General features: G+C 41.4%; 1 protein-coding gene across 2 annotated transcripts; it reads left to right on the forward strand.

Moving 5' to 3' along the window:
• The first annotated feature begins 61 nt into the window (after positions 1–61).
• Positions 62–19462, forward strand: LOC311126382 (dihydroorotate dehydrogenase (quinone), mitochondrial-like). 2 transcript variants are annotated; one of them, XM_084200386.1, is made up of 9 exons: positions 62–130; positions 588–797; positions 1116–1315; positions 14297–14379; positions 16036–16223; positions 16727–16840; positions 17873–18026; positions 18166–18325; positions 18436–19462. In XM_084200386.1, exons 1-9 carry the CDS (start codon positions 113–115, stop codon positions 18527–18529), a joined length of 1221 nt encoding a protein of 406 aa, XP_084056512.1. In that variant the 5' UTR covers positions 62–112; the 3' UTR covers positions 18530–19462. The 2 variants fall into 2 exon arrangements, with proteins under 2 accessions (XP_084056512.1, XP_084056513.1); XM_084200387.1 differs by having other exon boundaries at positions 82–200.
• Positions 19463–20804: the final 1342 nt, after the last annotated feature.

Genomic DNA, 20804 nt, shown 5'->3' on the forward strand with positions numbered 1-20804 from the left:
TATTTGACATTTTCAGAGCTGCCTTTGAACTATCGCGAGATTACATTCAGGAAGTGATTCTCGGCAATGTGAGAGAAATGCTTCCAGACATTTTCAAAGTGATATAACATCCATGGCGGGACAGCTGAAGGTAACATCATTGATCAAACAGTGATGTTTTAATCGTTTGTATTTGTCATGAACAATGTTTTGACTATTTGGTAAGCGAAACTGGACAGTAGCCACTTCACGTTAGCTACTACAGTCAGAGTGTTGTTGAATGAAGTGAGCTTGCTAACTTTGCTTGCTACCCTGTGGCTAGTTAGCTTGTTCTTGTAACAAGTCTTTGTTAAGTGATAAGCTAGTTAACTGTTTGCTGGATGCTGAATGACTAGACAGACTCAGGCATGCTGAATTATACCCACTGGGTTGTACGCATGGGTTGTTAAAAGCTGGTAGTCTCTCTGGGTATTCTGGTTCACTCTCCCTCATCTAGTGATTGAACAATTATTGCAATTTCACCTGATGTGCTTCAACAACAGTATGCCAATTAGTAAACATCATATTTCAGTTTATTCCCATCACATTGTTTAATTTTTTGTTTGCAGCGTCTGAAGGACGCAGTGAAGATCATAGGGTCCGGCAGCGTCCTGTTTGTCTCCTACCTTACCGCTGTGGGAGATGAGCGCTTCTACGCCAACCAGCTCATGCCCTTGCTGCAGAGGATTATGGGAGCAGAGACAGCCCATGTCATGGCTGTGAGGTTCATCGGCCTGGGTCTGGTGCCTCAGAACCACTACCAGGACCCAGCATCACTGGTTAGTGTGGAAGGAGGTGTCCTCTAGCCTGGCATGCAAACTGATTTTGCTATGTTCGGGCTGGTTTGACCTGGCTAGGTTCATTCCTGTTTTGACTCCTCACTTACACTGAATTGCCTTTGTGCTGGTGTAAGATTAGAACGGAATGTATGCTTTGTTTGAGATTACCTTCACTCCCACTGTCTCATAACTCAACTAGCTAGTCAAATCTAATTTTAAACCTTTTTAATCTAAGTTGTGACTGTTCTTTTGGTCACTGTGTACTTCCATGGAATTTAGGCAACATTTATACCTGGTGTTGTTAATTCTTATCTCCAGGAAGTGAACGTCATGGGCCTTAAGTTCAAGAACCCCATAGGGATAGCAGCAGGATTTGACAAGCATGGGGAGGCTGTTGACGGGCTGTATAGACTAGGCTTTGGCTTCGTGGAGGTGGGGACCATCACCCCCAAACCCCAGGAGGGGAACCCCAAACCACGTGTGTTCAGACTGACCACTGACCAGGCGGTCATCAACCGGTACGGTTTGAATGAATAAGACATGGCTACTGAACCATGGCATGGCTGACTGTCATTCATTATAGACAAATGTTTTTAGCTTGTGAATTCTGTGTTGTTATCAGGGTGTTACACTGCCACCTCCTTGCGCTCGCTTTCATACTCTGAAAGGTGCTGTGAAATGAGATGCCATGGCATGGTTATACATATTCATGAGTTGTTAGAACACAGTACTTTGCGTATATGAAAGGACATATTGGTTGTCAGAGAAGTTCATCCTAAGCTCAAGAAAAAGCAGCCCAGATCCAAACGTAAATCAGGTATTTGTAAATAATTGTTACACAGTAAAGAAGTCTGCATGTTGTCATGGCTGTCTATGCTTGCTTGACATCGTTCTAAACATTTAAGAGCAAACCACTGGGGAAAAAAAATCTGAACCATCCCATTTTCTTCAGGGATGGGAGCGATAATTTTCTGTAATTTTCTTAAGTGTTTTGAATAGCAAATTCTAAACAGGCTGACTGACGTTGACACTGCCCTAGCACAACAACATACACTACCGGTCAAAAGTTTTAGAACACCTACTCATTCAAGGGTTTTTCTTTATTTTTACTATTTTCTACATTGTAGAATAAAAGTGTTAAACAAATATTTTATATTTGAGATTCTTCAAATAGCCACCGTTTGCCTTGATGACAGCTTTGCACACTCTTGGCATTCTCTCAACCAGCTTCACCTGGAATGCTTTTCCAACAGTCTTGAAGGAGTTCCCACATATGCTGAGCACTTGTTGGCTGCTTTTCCTTCACTCTGCCGTCCGACTCATCCCAAACCATCTCAATTGGGTTGAGGTCGGGGGATTGTGGAGGCCAGGTCATCTGATGCAGCACTCCATCACTCTCCTTCTTGGTAAAATAGCCCTTACACAGCCTGGAGGTGTGTTGGGTCATTGTCCTGTTGAAAAACACATGATAGTCTCACTAAGCCCAAACCAGATGGGGTGGCGTATCGCTGCAGAATACTGTGGTAGCCATGCTGGTTAAGTGTGCCTTGAATTCTAAATAAATCACAGACAGTGTCACCAGCAAAGCACCCCCACACCATAACACCTCCTCCATGCTTTATGGTGGGGTGGGAAATACACATGCGGAGATCATCCGTTCACCCACACCGCGTCTCACAAAGACACGGCGGTTGGAACCAAAAATCTCAAATTTGGACTCCAGACCAAAGGACAAATTTCCATTGCTGGTGTTTCTTGGCCCAAGCAAGTCTCTTCTTCTTGGTATTCTTTAGTAGTGGTTTCTTTGCAGCAATTCAACCATGAAGGCCTGATTCACACAATCTCCTCTAAACAGTTGATGTTGAGATGTGTCTGTTACTTGAACTTTGGGAAGCATTTATTTGGGCTGCAATTTCTGAGGCTGGTAACTCTAATGAACTTATCCTCTGCAGCAGAGGTAACTGGGTGTTCCATTCTTGTCGCGGTCCTCATGAGAGCCAGTTTCATCATAGTGCTTGATGGCTTTTGCGACTGCATTTATTATTTTTTTAACCTTTATTTAACTATGCAAGTCAGTTAAGAACAAATACTTATTTACAATGATGGCCTACCCCGGACAACTTGTGCGCTGCCCTATGGGACTCCCAATCACAGCCGGATTGTGATACAGCCTGGAATCGAACCAGGGTCTGTAGTGACGCCTCTAGCACTAAGATGCAGTGCCTTAGACTGCTGCGCCACTCGGGAGGCCAGGAAAATCACTTGAAGAAACATTAAACGTTTTTGACATTTTCCGTATTGATTGACCTTCATGTCTTAAAGTAATGATGGACTGTCGTTTCTCTGCTTATTTGAGCTGTTCTTGCCATAATATGGACTTGCTCTTTTACGAAATAGGGCTATCTTCTTTATACCCCCCTACCTTGTCACAACACAACTGATTGACTCAAACGCATTAAGAAGGAAATAAATTCCACAAATTAACTTTTAAGAAGGCCACCTGTTAATTGAAATGCATTCCAGGTGACTACCTCATGAAGCTGGTTGAGAGAATGCCAAGAGTGTGCAAAGCTGTCACCAAAGCAAAGGGTGGCTATTTGAAGAATCTCAAATTTAAAATATATTTGGATTTGTTTAACACTTTTTTGGTTACTACATGATTCCATATATGTTATGTCATAGTTTTGATGTCTTCACTGTTATTCTAAAATGTAGAAAATAGTAAAAATAAAGAACCCCTTGAATGAGTAGGTGTTCTAAAACCTTTGACCGATAGTGTAGTTGGGTTAATACAGTGAGCTCCAAAAGTATTAGGACAATGACAATTGTGTTGTTGTTTAGGCTCTGTATTGGGACAATGACTATGTGGTTAAAGTGCAGACTGTCAGCTTTAATTTGAGGGTATTTTCGTCCATATCAGGTGAACCGTTTAGAAATTACAGCACTTTCTGTACGTAGTTTCCCCATTTTAGGGGACCAAACGTATTGGGACAAATTCACTTACAGTATGTATATTAAAGTAGTAAAACGTTTAGTATTTGATCCCATATTCATAGCACACAATGACTATATCAAGCTTGTGACTACACACATTTGTTGGATCCATTTGCTGTTTGTTTTGGTTGTTTCAGATTATTTTGTGCCCAATAGAAATTAATGGTAAATAATGTATTGTCTCATTTTGGTAAATTTTATTGTAAATAAGAATAGAATATGTTTCTAAACACTTCTACATTAATGTGGATCCTACCATGATTATGGATAATTGTCATGTGAATTTCTATCTCTAATTCAACCTAAGCTTGAATCATTACCAGAGGTTGTAAGGCTCTGGTTTTAATCATCAATGTATCAAGGTCCACAACCCACAAGTATTATCTTTATATTTATTCATGGAGAGCTCTGACGCCAAAAACACAAACATACGATTTTATACCTCCTGAACTTGACTCCTCCCACCTTTAGGTGGCTTTTCTAAACAGTTTCCGCCTTCCCCTTCACCCTTGAATGTTTAGTACCGCCCCCTCTATTAGTGGGTTGACACTACATGATAATTCTAACATTTATACTGTATTTGGGGTGAAATCCTTTAGTCATTATTCTTAAAATCCAAATTAATCTAACAATCCACCCCTTTGACTAAATATTCCCACATTCAGGATAAATGTATTTTACAAGCATGATTAATCTCAGAGATCACATCAGAACTAATAAACATTTCATCCAATTGCGGTCTTTCAGGGTCCAAATCCTCGTCATCCACCAAGCCTGGAGGATAGTTTTTCACATTCCCCTGGTCAGAGTCCGGAGTCAGTCCATCTCTCATTGTTTAGATACTGCATTTCACCAACACCTGACTCACCAATCCTCGGACACAGGGAACAAGACAACAACCACATAATACAAGAATACCCATACAAACACTGACCGCTCCTAAGATGGTGGCTGCTAGGGTTTTCCATTTACCAAATATTTCATCAAACCACCCTATCCACAATGTACTAACTTCTGAGTTCAGTTCATCCTTCACTTAGTGCAGTTAATTCTGTAAGAGCTCTGGTGACTGTCCCATCCAGTGTGGTGTTGTTAGGGATAAATGTGCAACAATGGCTTATCTTTCTATAGACACCGGCCCTTTCTGCCTGATCTAGAACCAACCTCTACTAAGTTATGAGCGGGATGGCGGATAATCGCTCAGAGATCCCCTTTACTGCATCTCTAGTCTGATCAATAAATCGTTGTTGGTTGTAATATATATAATTTATCCAATCCATATTTTTGTTTATTGTCACCCACCAGAAAAATGTTGTAGTAAAACTCTCCCATATTTGATTCATAGCTTTGTATTCGTCTGGAACACCCCTGGGGATGCCTATACCATCTATCCAAATTGGGCTATTTCCTTCCTGACCTATATTTCTTTTTCTCACCACACATCAGTCAGAGGGATGGTTAGGCTCCTAATTTTTTTCCTCCCTTCCTTATCTAAATCAGTCACATTAATTATCTCCTTACAGCCATCAAAATCACCCAAGTTACGGGTGCCATTTCTATGTCTGTAACACTGGTATTCGCCAGGAGTTAAAGTGAATCTAGGTGGGCTGGCCCAGTATGTCAATTTTGCCAGCCCAATACCTGTGCAATTTGGCTCTTTTTGATTGGACCCCAGGTCTAATACACAGGGAAACATTGCCTTTGGCATTGGGGCGGTCAACATTGTCGGTCGCCCAATGGAGCATGCATAACAATTGGTCTCTCCCAAGGCCCTATAGCGGTGTACTTCATCCACTTTAACCAGATTCTCATCAGGGACCCCCTCCACTTCCCCTTGGTTCCATTCTTGGAGGAGAAAATCTTTCATAGTGGACGGGTTAGTCGAATTGACTCCGTCATCCCTTGACTGATTTACTCGGTCTATTGCTGTTAGTGGATTAATGACAGTACCTGTGCTTTCCATATCTTTTGACTCCATCAAATGTAATCTTAGACAAGTATCCCATCCGTATTTGTCCGTGCAAGCCCAGTAAGTTATTTTCATGTCCTCTTTAGTGACCTTTACTATCGTTACTACCATCTCCGTGGGGATGTCGTTATACCTTCTTATCCTCCATCTGGACGTCCAGCCCCCCCCCGTCTCATATCTCCGTCCCCCAGTATGTCTAAATACCTGAGCCCAGGAACAATCCGCCGAGGGAGCTGAACATAAATACAATGGGATTTTATAATCCCACCTTGCTTGCTTATCTGCCCTGATAAGATCCCTGATCCTAATTTTGAATCTTACTCCCCACCCTTCTCTGACCCCTATTTTGTAGATCACTCGTCCTTGACGGTCAGTATGTCGGGTTGCTTCCCTTTTATTTCTTAATAATGGTAAGGCCATAGCGTAATTGGTGCGAGGTGGTGGTGGATCTTGACATACCAAGACTATTGCCGAGACTATGATGCAGCTCAGGGTCACCCATATTCCCAAAAACCGCCAACCCTCTCCTGTCTTGAGTCCTTCTGCTCGGTACCACCCCATACTCACACCCTAGGAACACACTACAGTGATGATAGGTCTGGGTAGGAGATCTTCGTTGACAGAGGTGACCCCCGGACCCTGTGGCCCAGTTCTGCTCGCCAACTCTGCGTGTGCTAAGTGGTGCTTGTATGTGGTCTTACCTTCTTGCAGTGGGTAACATGGACCCAGGTTCCTCTCTCTGCTATTCTAATGGCCAAGGCGGTGACCAACATAACCTGATAGGGCCCTTCCCAACAGGCCTGCTTCCAGTTTTCCTTCTAGTGACTGGATGCTCACCAGTCACCTGGTTAGATAGTGGGTCACCTTCTCCTTTAGTTCACCTGTGGGGCACAAAACCTCTGACATACGGGTGTGGTTAATAAACTATCTTCACACATGTTCAGATTAATCTAACAATTTCTGACTGCATTCTCTTTTTAGACTGTATCTAAAACATTATTTTTTTAAAAAAGTATTTTGTCCTCTCCTTCGTATATTATTTAATCCTACAATTAGCCTCTTCCCCCCTCTTGACACATAGTTCTGCTCATGTGTCAATATTTACCACCTACCTAACATTCCCTTAGGTAATTTATCAACCAATTGCCAAGCCTTTCATTTTTGAGATTGTCTTTTGCTTCGTTATTGCTCCTCCCACTTCCTTTGTCTTTTATGGCGGCTAAATTCGACTTTCATTCAGTTCAGAATCAATTAGTAATCCAATCAATCAATCTCTTATCTTGTAAAAACACTTATGTTTAGTTCAAACTCTGTTCTACCCCAGCTCTCCCGGGCTTGACCTGAAGACTGATTGTTGGACATGACAAGTCCATATTTAGGTCACCTAAGTCTTCTGCCTAGCAACAAAGAATAAAAACCTCTATGTTCGTGATTAACCCAGTTATCTCTAATAGCCCACCAAAAAAAACCCCATCATCTTTAAATCACGACCAATGTCATATCCCTCTTTACTCTCTACCATTTGGGTAACATCCCTGATATATGTATGCCTCCCTAGAGTTCCCAATGATTTTACCATGGGCCGCCATTGCCTTCCCATAGATAAGATCACTTAATTTACCCGTATGCAGTACATAATGGAGTACCCAAGCTTTACAGCAGTCTATCCTTACCAAAAAGCTCATCATTCTTCATCTAAAAAAAATTTCTCTAGTCCCTATCTACCTGATCCTATTGCTAAATCAATGATCAAGGCAATAGTTGTCTCGCCTTAGATTGTACATTCCTCTGATTACTGCAGCTTATTCCATTAATTTAGGTTCAAATATCCCCCCAAAAAACGTTCCATGAACTGTTGAAAATCCCCTAAATTCAACATAACAACCCTTTATAAACATCATGCTGGGTGTGTTTTTTTTAATTTGAAAAACCCAATTGAAAAATAACAATCAAAGATAGTTAGGCTCAACTTAATTTGGTAGCTCCCTCTTATGACCTAAATACTGCCTAACTTCACTACTGCTCCCCCTTGCCCTGAGCAATATTCCAATGAGATAAGCTAATCTCTTTCTCCTGGTTATACATTTTGTTAACCTTCAATTACCATCCGTAATCTAAAGATGGTAGTACATACAAAACATGATACAGATATCCCCAGTCCTAACCCATGAATAATGTTTGTATCAATTTAATTCCTTATAACTAATCCATAAAATCACTCAAAATTCCTCGAGTATACAAAGATTATTTAATTGATTACTCTAAATCTGCTACATGTGATCTCATTTCAAATGATCCATTATCAATTATTTGATCCACCCCCTAAGAAAATCTCTCTCCCCTTCTATTCTGGAGTTCTACCTCTACCAGCTATTTCCCCTAGTGGCCATTAAATACTCAGCTCCCGTATGTTCTTTTTCTTACTCTATCCTGTCTACTATTCCGCTCATGATGGATTGCATCTCTCTTGACCTCGGCTAACGAAGTAGTTCCCCATCCCACTAAAGTCCTCTTAATATTCCTGCTTATTTCTGGTCATTTCGTGGTCCTCTGTAGCTCATGCTGGTAGAGCACGGCGCTTGTAACGCCAAGGCAGTGGGCTCGATCCCCGGGACCACCCACACACAAAAAATTTTATGCACGCATGACCGTAAGTCGCTTTGGATAAAAGCATCTGCCAAATGGCACATCATTATTATATTATATATTTCCCTGTCCCTGGGGAGGCTCAGGTATGCCACTTGGCCACTGTCTTCCTGTTTACATTCATGTACTTTGGAGAAGTCAGCATGTCGTTGGTAATGTTCCCTTAAATTATTACACAACTCAGTTATTTTCCCAACATATTGCCCATCATTTGCCCATGGTAGGACTGCTCCATTGGCATCCCCTGAAACCCACTGCCCCCGAACAGCTGCCCAATCTTTCCCAACTAGGGTTCTGACTGCCCTTTCAATTTCCCCTGTGTTTAGCTTAAAGCTTGCTGCTAGACTCTCCAAATCCCTCCTGAACCCCTTTATTCCTGTCTTAGGGTGCACTACACCCTCTATAGCTCTAACTACATCTCGCTGTGTCCACGCCCTATATACATCCAGTGTGTCTGGTGCTTGCTCCTCCCCAGCCCTTGGGCTCGGCAAGGCTATCAAAGGGTACTGGTCATCCCCTTAAACTGTGTATTTCCTCTCTACTCTCCCTGAGTTCTGTAATTTCCTTCTGTAAAACTGCTTGTTGTCTCATCTTCTCCTGCTTGTTTTTCAACCCTAAACAGTTGCCTTCTCTCCATTTATTTTATTCTCTCCTCCTTAAACTGTGTACTTATAACCAATGTTTTTTCAATCCATCATCCTAATAGTAAAAACGATATCCCATTGTTCACATAACGAAACCAAATTATTTTTTAGAATCCACCATTTATTTTCATCCACCACTGGTGTTACTCAACCTATACAATAAAGTAATAACCATTTGAATTCATCAAAGCACTTCCTCTCAGTAAAGTCTCCCGACCTCCACTTTTCCCGCCAACCAGAGCCACAAATCATTCTCCTTGTCCTCAACTCAACCCTCACAGCTCTATCGCTACTTCAGTTCGCCATCCAATTTCTTCAACTGTTCTCTCTGATTCGGCCCTAATCAATAAAACAAATACTTGATATCGTTGATAAGCATACACTTAAGGATGATATTCCATAATGTCATTCGTACTTGTAACATGTTTTCATAGACCTATCTAGAATACTACTAAAGCTATCTTATGCAACTTTTAATACACGTAAAAACTCTCTCTCTCTCCACCCATTCCCTATTGAATAAGTGAGTTTTTAACCCCCAACCACGCTCCAAATCTTCCCTTTAGCATTAACCAACCAAATACTAAGTAGTATCCGGTTACCATTCATCCCAGCCGTTGAATTCCCTCATACACACATATTTCACCTTATGCCATTCAAATGCCCAACACAACATAATAGTTCAATGCAACCCTCTATTGGTTCTGCAAGTCGCTCCGGACCAGAGCGTCTGCCAAATGACCAAAAATGCAAATGTAAATATTCTCTACTTTCTCACTCATGACGTACGTCTACGTTTGAGTGTGAAAGTTCATACATATGCATCGTTGGAATTTTATAGGTACCTCTCAAATAATCGCTTTGTGGTGTTTTTAGCCAATTCTTAATTGACACCAATCATTTTTTCAAACATTTTACCCGTTGAACCAAAAAATTGACTGTCCTATTCCTTTTCTTTACCCCTGCAGTCACGATGGTTAAATATTCCTTTGTTACCGTTAAAGCACTTTCGCGCTTAAAAAAACACTTGCTCTCTCTAGCCCCTCCTTTCGCTGTTTTTTCAAATTCATTTTATATGCATCTGCCTAATCATATACAGTGGGGAGAACAAGTATTTGATACACTGCCGATTTTGCAGGTTTTCCTACTTACAAAGCATGTAGAGGTCTGTCATTTTTATCATAGGTACACTTCAACTGTGAGAGACGGAATCTAAAACAAAAATCCAGAAAATCACATTGTATGATTTTTAAGTAATTAATTTGCATTTTATTGCATGACATAAGTATTTGATACATCAGAAAAGCAGAACTTAATATTTGGTACAGAAACCTTTGTTTGCAATTACAGAGATAATGTTTCCTGTAGGTCTTGACCAGGTTTGCACACACTGCAGCAGGGATTTTGGCCCACTCCTCCATACAGACCTTCTCCTTCAGGTTTCGGGGCTGTCGCTGGGCAATACGGACTTTCAGCTCCCTCCAAAGATTTTCTATTGGGTTCAGGTCTGGAGACTGGCTAGGCCACTCCAGGACCTTGAGATGCTTTTTACGGAGCCACTCCTTAGTTGCCCTGGCTGTGTGTTTCGGGTCGTTGTCATGCTGGAAGACCCAGCCACGACCCATCTTCAATGCTCTTACTGAGGGAAGGAGGTTGTTGGCCAAGATCTCACGATACATGGCCCCATCCATTCTCCCCTCAATACGGTGCAATCATCCTGTCCCCTTTGCAGAAAAGCATCCCCAAAGAATGATGTTTCCACCTCCATGCTTCACGGTTGGGATGGTGTTCTTGGGGTTGTACTCATCCTTCTTCTTCCTCCAAACACGGCGAGTGGAGTTTAGACCAAAAAGCTCAATTTTTGTCTCATCAGACCACATGACCTTCTCCCATTCCACCTCTGGATCATCCAGATGGTCATTGGCAAACTTCAGACGGGCCTGGACATGCGCTGGTTTGAGCAGGGGGACCTTGCGTGTGCTGCAGGATTTTAATCCATGACGGCGCAGTGTGTTACTAATGGTTTTCTTTGAGACTGTGGTCCCAGCTCTCTTCAGGTCATTGACCAGGTCCTGCCGTGTAGTTCTGGTCTGATCCCTCACCTTCCTCATGATCATTGATGCCCCACGAGGTGAGATCTTGCATGGAGCCCCAGACCGAGGGTGATTGACCGTCATCTTGAACTTCTTCCATTTTCTAATAATTGCGGCAACAGTTGTTGCCTTCTCAACAAGCTGCTTGCCTATTGTCCTGTAGCCCATCCCAGCCTTGTGCAGGTCTACAATTGTATCCCTGATGTCCTTACACAGCTCTCTGGTCTTGGCCATTGTGGAGAGGTTGGAGTCTGTTTGATTGAGTGTGTGGACAGGTGTCTTTTATACAGGTAACGATTTCAAACAGGTGCAGTTAATACAGGTAATGAGTGGAGAACAGGAGGGCTTCTTAAAGAAAAACTAACAGGTCTGTGAGAGCCGGAATTCTTACTGGTTGGTAGGTGATCAAATACTTATGTCATGCAATAAAATGCAAATTAATTACTTAAAAATCATACAATGTGATTTTCTGGATTTTTGTTTTAGATTCCGTCTCTCACAGTTGAAATGTACCTATGATAAAAATTACAGACCTCTACATGCTTTGTAAGTAGGAAAACCTACAAAATCGGCAGTGTATCAAATACTTGTTCTCCCCACTGTAACTTCTAACTTTTTACTTCGAGATGCCCAATAAATTCATACCTCTTCTCCCAAATGGATCCATAAAACATGTTTCTTCGATCTCTTCCTAACATATATCTTTCATCCCCCGTTAATTCTCGGACCTCTTTAGAAGATTTATTTCCCATGGTGGAAAAATAAAAATCCCCCCTTTAGTAATAATTCCCAGAATTATTCTTCTAGGAGCTATTATTTTAGTGCGTCTCTTGAGCCAATGTATGATCTGCTTTTGTAATTAACCATTTAAAATTATTTAACCCCTAACCCAGAGTTTTTTATTTAAAACTCCGGTTTCATGAAAGGGGTCGATAACCATTTTTTCTCACGCGACCAATTTTTTTTTTAGCTCCTTCCTTGAAACAATTATCACGTATACTGATGGATTCTCAAGTCTCACACGTACACAACATTATACAGTCATTTGCTAAACCTATTTGTAACCTAGAGGTCGTAACTGCTCTAGTTTCATGAAACACACAGAGTTCTAGCAAATCCCCAGTCGTATACGCGACTTTTGACCTGTTTTATGTATCCATAGCACACGACAAAAATCATCCCTTTCCCTGTTTATCGTAGCACTGTACCCAGTACAGTCTCAATAAAAACTAGTTTACATTGGTGATGGCCTTTCACCCCTTGTCATTTCGGACTAGATTATTCTGGTAATAGCTATTTACCTAGGGTCAATTGCGGACCCTCCCCGTTTCGTAATAATTATTACTTCCTTTGAGATTTTGGTAACTATTCTCTGCCCTCCACAAGAATTACTATTCTCATACAAGTTCAAATCATTTCACCAAAATCCATGAATAAAAATTACTGACCTTTTCCTTGCAGTTTGGATTTAAATGCTTTTTCAAACTCGTTAACGTCTTTATCGTTCATAAGAGTAATCACCGGCCTGTTTATAACCTTAACGTCGAAGGCCAGGACTATTCTCCACGGATGCAATCACCCGGCCGTGCACGGATTCGGTGTCCTTAGAACGATAAAGACGTATTTAAGCTCCGCTCAAAGGACCAATCTGTCATGTGAATTTCTATCTCTAATTCAACCTAAGCTTGAATCATTACCAGAGGTTGTAAGGCTCTGGTTTTAATCATCAATGATTCAAGCTATTATCTGTATATTTATTCATGGAGAGCTCTGACGCCAAAAACACAAACATACGATTTTATACCTCCTGAACTTGACTCCTCCCACCTTTAGGTGGCTTTTCTAAACAGTTTCCGCCTTCCCCTTCACCCTTGAATGTTTAGTACCGCCCCCTCTGTTAGTGGGTTGACACTACATGATAATTCTAACATTTATACTGTATTTGGGGTGAAATCCTTTAGTCATTATTCTTAAAATCCAAATTAATCTAACAATAATCCTGAATGAATTGTGAATAATGATGAGTGAGAAAGTTAGACGCACAAATACAGTATCATATCCCCCCCACCACCAAAAACTAAATGCTAACCTCCCCTGTTATTGTAATGGTGAGAGAATAGCATGTCTTGGCGGTATGATATGAATCACTCATCATTATTCACAATTCATTCAGGATTTTCCGTAATCATGGTAGCATCCACATTAATGTAGAAGTGTTTAAAAACATATTATATTCTTATTTACAATAAAAGTGACTCAAATGACACAATACATTATTTACCATTCATTTCTATTGGGCAAAGAATCATCTGAACAGCAAATGCATCCAACAAATTTGTGGAGTCACAAGCTTGATGTAGTCATTGCGTGCTATGAATATGGGACCAAATACTTAACTCTTTACTACTTTAATACACATATAAGTGAATTTGTCACGATACTTTTGTACAAAAAGTGCTGTAATTTCTAAATGGTTCACCCGATATGGATGAAAATACCCTCAAACTAAAGCTGAGTCTGCACTTTAACATCATTGTCATTGTATCATTTCAAATCAAAAGTGCAGGAGTACTGAGCCAATACAGCAACACATTTGTCACTGTCCTAATACTTTTGGAGCTCACTGTGGATGTATCCACGTTGTTTTTCTTTGATGTCATGTAGTCAGTAAATGAGAATAAGCATTCGTATATTAGGCTAGAATCAATATGATTAATTCAATTTAGCATGGACCATATGCAGGTATGTGAGGTGCTCAGACTAACAAACCTCTCATATATTAATATGCCAGAGTTCTTCTTTGACTACTCGGTGTACAACAACACAGCTTCCCAGAAGTTAAAGTCAAAAAGAGTGCATAAGAAGAGCATGAAATAAAGGCCTCATTTCATTATGGTGTTGTTTATTAAAGTTTTACTCCACTGACTGAAATTATTTTGCCAAAAAACACATCTGGATTTCATGTATCATGGATTTTAGTAATCAAATGAATTGAATATGCACTCTTGACAGTCAGGGATAAACACATACTGTATCATAATGGCATGATAAAGGAATGGATCCTAAATTGCTGATAGTTGCTTTTTTGACATGTATGGCATTTTGTGTATTACATAAACTTAACCTCTTGATTATGTTGTGGGTATGTTTCAGATATGGGTTCAACAGCTTTGGTCTTGCAGCAGCACAGGAGAGACTAAAGGCAAGAGAAGGCACCCAGGTAGAGCTGACTAAAGGTACTAGAGAGACAACTCATGTTTCTGTCCTGTCTGTCAGACTGATAGGTTTGACAGCGCGCTGATAAATGTCTCAGGGGCACACAGCCAATTACACTACACTAATCCTCTGCCCCTATTTTATATGGACATTATCTTTCCCCAGGCTCAGAGACGTTCCTAATACCAATCACACTCTAGCAGAGGAGCTAGTAAACGCTTACAAATGATTATCCAAGTCGGAACAGTACTAGCCTATACAGTCTTGTATTGACAGACAAAAAGCAAACAACTGAAATGTTTTTGTCAAGTGTTATCGACAAAACATTTTGACTGTTGTATTTTTAAAACATTGCTTTATATCTTTAATGAAGAGCATTTGGTTCAAGTTTCAAGTTTGATTTAATTCAATTTGCCATATTTTCAGTAAAATAGAGCATTAGTAACAAAATGTCCCCACTGATTTAGATTGTGACATTAAGCCAAAATCACACGGGGTGATGTCCGTCAACGGCGTGAATTTGCGCGTGCGAGAACAGCAAGCATTAATTCACATAGACCACGTACCGTAAACCAGTTATTAAGCCGTATTTGTCATGGAAAGCTATTATAAACAGTTGTATACTCTCTTGAAATCTTAGTTACCTCATTCCTCAAGTTTTCCAGCCATAGTAGCCTGGACTATATGCCCATGATCTAAATCAAAACAGGTAGACTGCTGTATTGTTTTCAAATAGGTAGTCTATTTGTCAGATAAACCATAGCCTACAACCAATTTACTTTTTAACCATACAACTTTACTTAGCAAAGTAGGGAAGATCATAACAATACCTAGAATTCCCTTTCTACAAACGAACAGATTTAATTAATTTGAACTAAGGCACTCACTAACCATGCACATTGTTTGAACTGTATTTCAATCCAATCAGCTGTAAGCAACAACAGTGATACTGTCAAGATATGACATTGACAACGAGATATATAATTCAGAAACACAATCCAGTTTATAAATGTAGAATGTCATTGCGTTCATGCATTGCTACACCGTTTTTCATAAGGACTAGCCTATAGGCCTACATAATGTTGGCTTGCAGTTAAACTTATGAACACTAAATAGACACTTTTTAACTATACATTTCACAATTCCAGAGGTAACAATGCACCAACAGTCTATTTTTTGACAATTTATCAGCTCATTTTACCAGCATTGTTCTGCGTAGACGCGAGAAAAATGTTCTTGCTTCCTAACGTCTCGATCACACCGACAGCGTTATTGCGCACAATGGTACGCAGCATCATCTGGATATGTGTGCAACAAAAGTTCAACATTCACCTTCTGCTACCATTTCTGTCAAGCCGTCTACACATACAGTTTGATGCATACGTTCGATAAATCCAACTTATGCACCACACAGAACGTACTGCAACTGCCTCTGCAACTCAATGCTGCAAGGCGAACACAGTGTTCCATTGGAAATTAATGGACTTCTGGCGTACCAAAACGCAATGTCGATGTGATCAAGGCGTAATTTGATGCGCTATACGCTCGTGACGCAGTTGACGCTTGCGGCCTGTCTGTTTTCTCTTAATTCACTCCCATGCATTCTATTTACGTTCTGACCTTAACCTCTCCCAGGGACTCAACTGGAATATATCCTGCTGTCTGTGTGTTTTTAGCTGGCCTGCCCCTGGGCATCAACCTGGGAAAGAACAAGCTGTCCCAGGATGCAGTGGCAGACTACCAGGAGGGGGTGCGGGCGCTGGGCCCGCTGGCTGATTACCTGGTGGTGAACGTGAGCAGCCCCAACACCCCAGGCCTCAGGGACCTGCAGGGGAAAGGGGAACTGCGAAAACTGCTGTACAAGGTCAGTGGCTGGCAATGTTTGACTGACCTAGATATGATTTATTTATATTTTATTTAACCAGGATGTCACACTCAAATGTGATATCATAAATTGTATTTATTTTATGTTTGTAGTGTATGTATCATTGGCTTTCCAGAGAGCATGTTGTTGCAACTTTTCCTTTATTGAAGTCTGGTGTTTCTGTTCAGTTCAACTTTATTGACATAGCTGGTGATGTTTTAATATGGATTTCTATGTCAAAAGATAATTGACTTCCCATTTAGACAACATACACATCACACAAGCAAGCAAGCACAGCACTGTTTGGATTGAACACGAATAACCTTAGAGAAAACTGCTTAGGTGTATTGCCGTTGTTTGGTCTTCATGTTGTGCTGTACATTGTCACATCTCATTGACCTGTGTGGATGTGATGGTTATAATTGATTGTGTGTCTGTGGTGGCTCATGTATATATCCCTGTACCCTCCTGTCTTCCCCCCCTGTTCCCCCTCTCCCATCCAGGTGCTGAAGGAGCGTGATGCCCTACAGGGGGGGAGCAGGCCACCTGTACTGGTAAAGATCGCCCCTGACCTCACCGCCCAGGATAAGCAGGACATTGCTGATGTGGTCACAGAGGTCAGTCAGAGGCCTAGCCACACAGGGGTCAGTCAGAGGCCTAGCCACACAGGGGTCAGTCAGAGGCCTAGCCACACAGGGGTCAGTCAGAGGCCTAGCCACACAGGGATCAGTCAGAGGCCTAGCCACACAGGGGTCAGTCAGAGGCCTAGCCACACAGGGGTCAGTCAGAGGCCTAGCCACACAGGGGTCAGTCAGAGGCCTAGCCACACAGGGGTCAGTGTGATCCTGTGGGCCTCTCTATGTAGCCTACTCACCAAGCCTTAACCTACAGTATATAGCCCCCAATGACTTGGGGCTGCTTACTTTGGTCATCCGTGTTTCTCCTGTTTGCTCATCTTCCTTGCCACACTTCTCACCCCACTCACGTAGTCAGCTTGTGTTCTGTAGGCGTCATCAGAGCAGTCCTGCTGCCGTGGGTCTTAGCCAGCAGAGGACATATCACCAAATTGATTTGAATGCATTAGTGTTGCCTCCTCTCCACTCTCTATGTTAAGGGGACTGGAGGAGTGTTTCTGTTTTTCTGTGTTCATGGAAGCAGACAGACTCCAAATGGGAAAAGGGAGACCGATAGAAAGCACAGCAAATATTTGAAGAGTATTAGATACGTTACGGTAAATCTGTGTCAGACAGTCCATTGGTGAGCTGTGTCCCAACATCGATGGCCAAATGTTGATATTTTTCCCACTAATTGGTCTTTTGACCAATCACATCCGATCTTTTCACATCCAATCTTTTTCAGAGCTAATCTGATTGGTCAAAAGACCAATTAGTGAAAAAAATATCAGAATTGGGCTGCCTGTCTTAACGCAGCCTGAGTGTATTCGTTCAAGTGTGCCTGGAACAATTAGAATGCTACACTAACTCCAATAGAATACAGGACTCACTTTTAAACAGATTACAAGTGTCTGTATCATGAAAAAAGAAAGTTAGGATTTGTTCATCTTAATTCTCAATGATTGGATTGCCTAAATTTGTTTGATGTGGTGTTATGGGGTAATGTCAAATAGGTAATTATGGTTTGTGTTTTAGCTTGGTGTGGATGGGCTGTTGGTGTCCAACACCACAGTATCCAGGCCTGAGACCCTACAGGACCCCCAGAGTAAAGAGGTGGGAGGGTTGAGCGGCCAGCCCATCAAGGAGCTCTCTACACGCACTGTGAGAGAGATGTACAGCTTGACAAAAGGTAGGTAGGCTCCGTGAAGGATCATCATAACACTGCTGCAGCTGATACTGGCCTGATTGATTGATTGATTGATTGATTGTGGGCTGGGGTGTATAGAATGTTCTCTTTATTCACCCAGTATTGCTCTTTCTCATTGAAGGTAAGGTGCCAATCATTGGAGTTGGGGGTGTAGCCAGTGGACAAGATGCCCTGGACAAGATCTGTGCTGGAGCCTCATTGGTCCAGTTGTACACCGCTTTAACCTATCAGGGTCCACCAGTTGTCACCAAAATCAAAAGGGAACTAGAACAGCTTTTAAAGTAAGTGTGAACTTGCATGTGTTTTTTTTTACTGCGTGACTTAATATGTAGTTTCATCTAGTCAAATTGCTTTTATTTGTCGTATTCTGACGTTATCCTATGTTTTACAGAGAACAAGGATTTGCAAGCATATCGGATGCTGTTGGAGCTGACCATAGAGGTGCTGACGGGAGATTTCAACAACAGTCTAGAGAGGGACAATGATCAGGATCAGTCGGCTCTACAGGTTAGATTGACTACCATACAGACTGATGCCTTTGTCAACTTCCTGCCTTTACTTGAAGTCTATAGTACATGAAGTTGCTTGTAACGACTAGCTAGAATGATATCTTTGCACTCAAATAGTATGGCAGTAACAGCAGTATTGGGAACCTGCCCCATTTCACGGTTCTTACTGGATCTGTTGGTTATTGGGCAATGTAACCGTAAGAATGGTTAAGTACCAAATGACACCAAAGTGCTGACAGTATTTTGACACTAGCAGTCACATTGTCATGTGTAATGTATGTAAAATAAAAATCGAATGTTTTTAAAATGATGTTAATATAATGTGTGCTCTATTTAGAAATACTGTGTGCTGCTATTTATGTAACTATGTGAATATAGAAATTGAACATTTGTTCACAAAGAACTTGGTTTCCATTCAAAGTGCTTAACTGCAAGTCCCTTGTAAATCGCTGAACTGCTACCCACATAATGGAGACCTCATCTGAAATTAGAAATCACCTAGCAATGAGCGGAATGACAATTACCTGACAATTACCATTTAAACTTGCGGCAGTAGTCAGTTAAACACTGAGGAAATATAACAGCTTTGACATTTAAAGAAAGGGCAATAGCACAATTACTGGCTTAGTGTCAGAAGGCTTTAAATACATATGATCACACTGTAAGATGGTAAAAACTGCCTTAACTCTCAGCAGTATAGCAGTGTAACTGATGAGAAGTGTACCAGAATAAGCTTCAGAGGTCAGTGACAAAGAGAGCCAAGTCCAAGAGGTTGCACTGATGGTTCTTTGTCCAATTCCTGACCTGTTGCGTACGCTGAATTGAATTGTAATGCCTCCTGTTATGAGTGTAATGTCAAGGGGGTACTTTATGTATGTTAAGTCATATACATTAAACTATATACATGAACCTTCGAGCACACGCCTCAGGCAATAATAAATGTCCAGTTCAATTCTTATGTCTTGACTGTGCATGTTTTTGGGTGGTACGGGAAATGCTGTAATTGATCATCATAATCCTGGTCGGTCTTATTGAGAGTCTATCAGAACCTGTTGGTACTCCTGTCATTCTCAGAACCTCGCTTGTACTTCTTCTCCCCTGCCAACATCTGGTGTCTTGGCAGTTGACCTCTTTAGAGATTATCCACTTCATGGCCCTTAAGGCCTTGTGTAAACCCTGTATGGCATTATAGCTCTCCTTCAGTAGAGGTTACTCACTCACCACCCCCTGAGCAAATGTTTCTGCCAGAGTTTGTCCATTGTACATATTTTCCCATGTCAGAATATCCTCTCACCACTACTCTCCTGAGTGAGTTTGATATATTCCTAGGGTAAAGAAGTTACTGTTCTTTATGTTGAGTCCTTCCAAAGGGATCATGAGAATTCAAGCAGGCACAAAAGCAATCTTACTTCCTCTGATATCCATGTTGACTGAATGTCTGGTCTGACTGCTGGGTTTTGATAAGAGAGGATTGATATAGGGGAATTGTAATGCTTATAAAAATGGCCTTTGTCTTCTCCTTAACTGAACTGCATCTCTGCAGTATATAGGCTGTGGGCATCGGCAACAACCCATGGCTCGTGATTAGATATCAGCCTGGCTTAACTCAGAGGCACTGTACTGTAGCATTGTGGGTAAATAAATGTTATTCTTAGTATGCTAACACATTTCCTGGAGGGTCTCCCTGACCCTGACTGCTGACGATCTATTGGCCACTGCTGCTGATCTCAGAATACATGTGGGTCAGAATGGACCACCTGTGGAGTGATCCTTCCCTTCCTCCAGAGAGTCCAGACAGACTTACTCCCCAAAAGCTGGATTTGTCAGAAAATGAGTGCGTTGACGGAGAAGACTGGCACATAAACAAAACAGACCCATCTGATAATCTGAGGAGAGACCACTTGTCAGACATACAGTTTATAGATGATGCTATGTGTATACAAAACATGACAGACTGACCAGGTGAATCCAGGTGAAAGCTATGATCCCTTATTGATGTCACTTGTTAAATTCACTTTAATCAGTGTAGATGAAGGGGATGAGACGGGTTAAAGAATGATTTTTAAGCCTTGAGACAATTGAGACATGGATTGTGTATGTGTGCCATTCAGAGGGTGAATGGGCAAGACAAAAGATGGAAGTGCCTTTGAACGTGGTATGGTAGTAGGTGCCAGGAGCACCGGTTTGTGTCAAGAACTGCAACACTGCAGGAGTGTATCAAGAATGGTCCACCACCCAAAGGAATTTTTAC

Source organism: Coregonus lavaretus (genome assembly GCF_964263955.1).
Source record: "Coregonus lavaretus genome assembly, contig: HAP1_SCAFFOLD_172, whole genome shotgun sequence".
Taxonomy (NCBI): Eukaryota; Metazoa; Chordata; class Actinopteri; order Salmoniformes; family Salmonidae; genus Coregonus; species Coregonus lavaretus.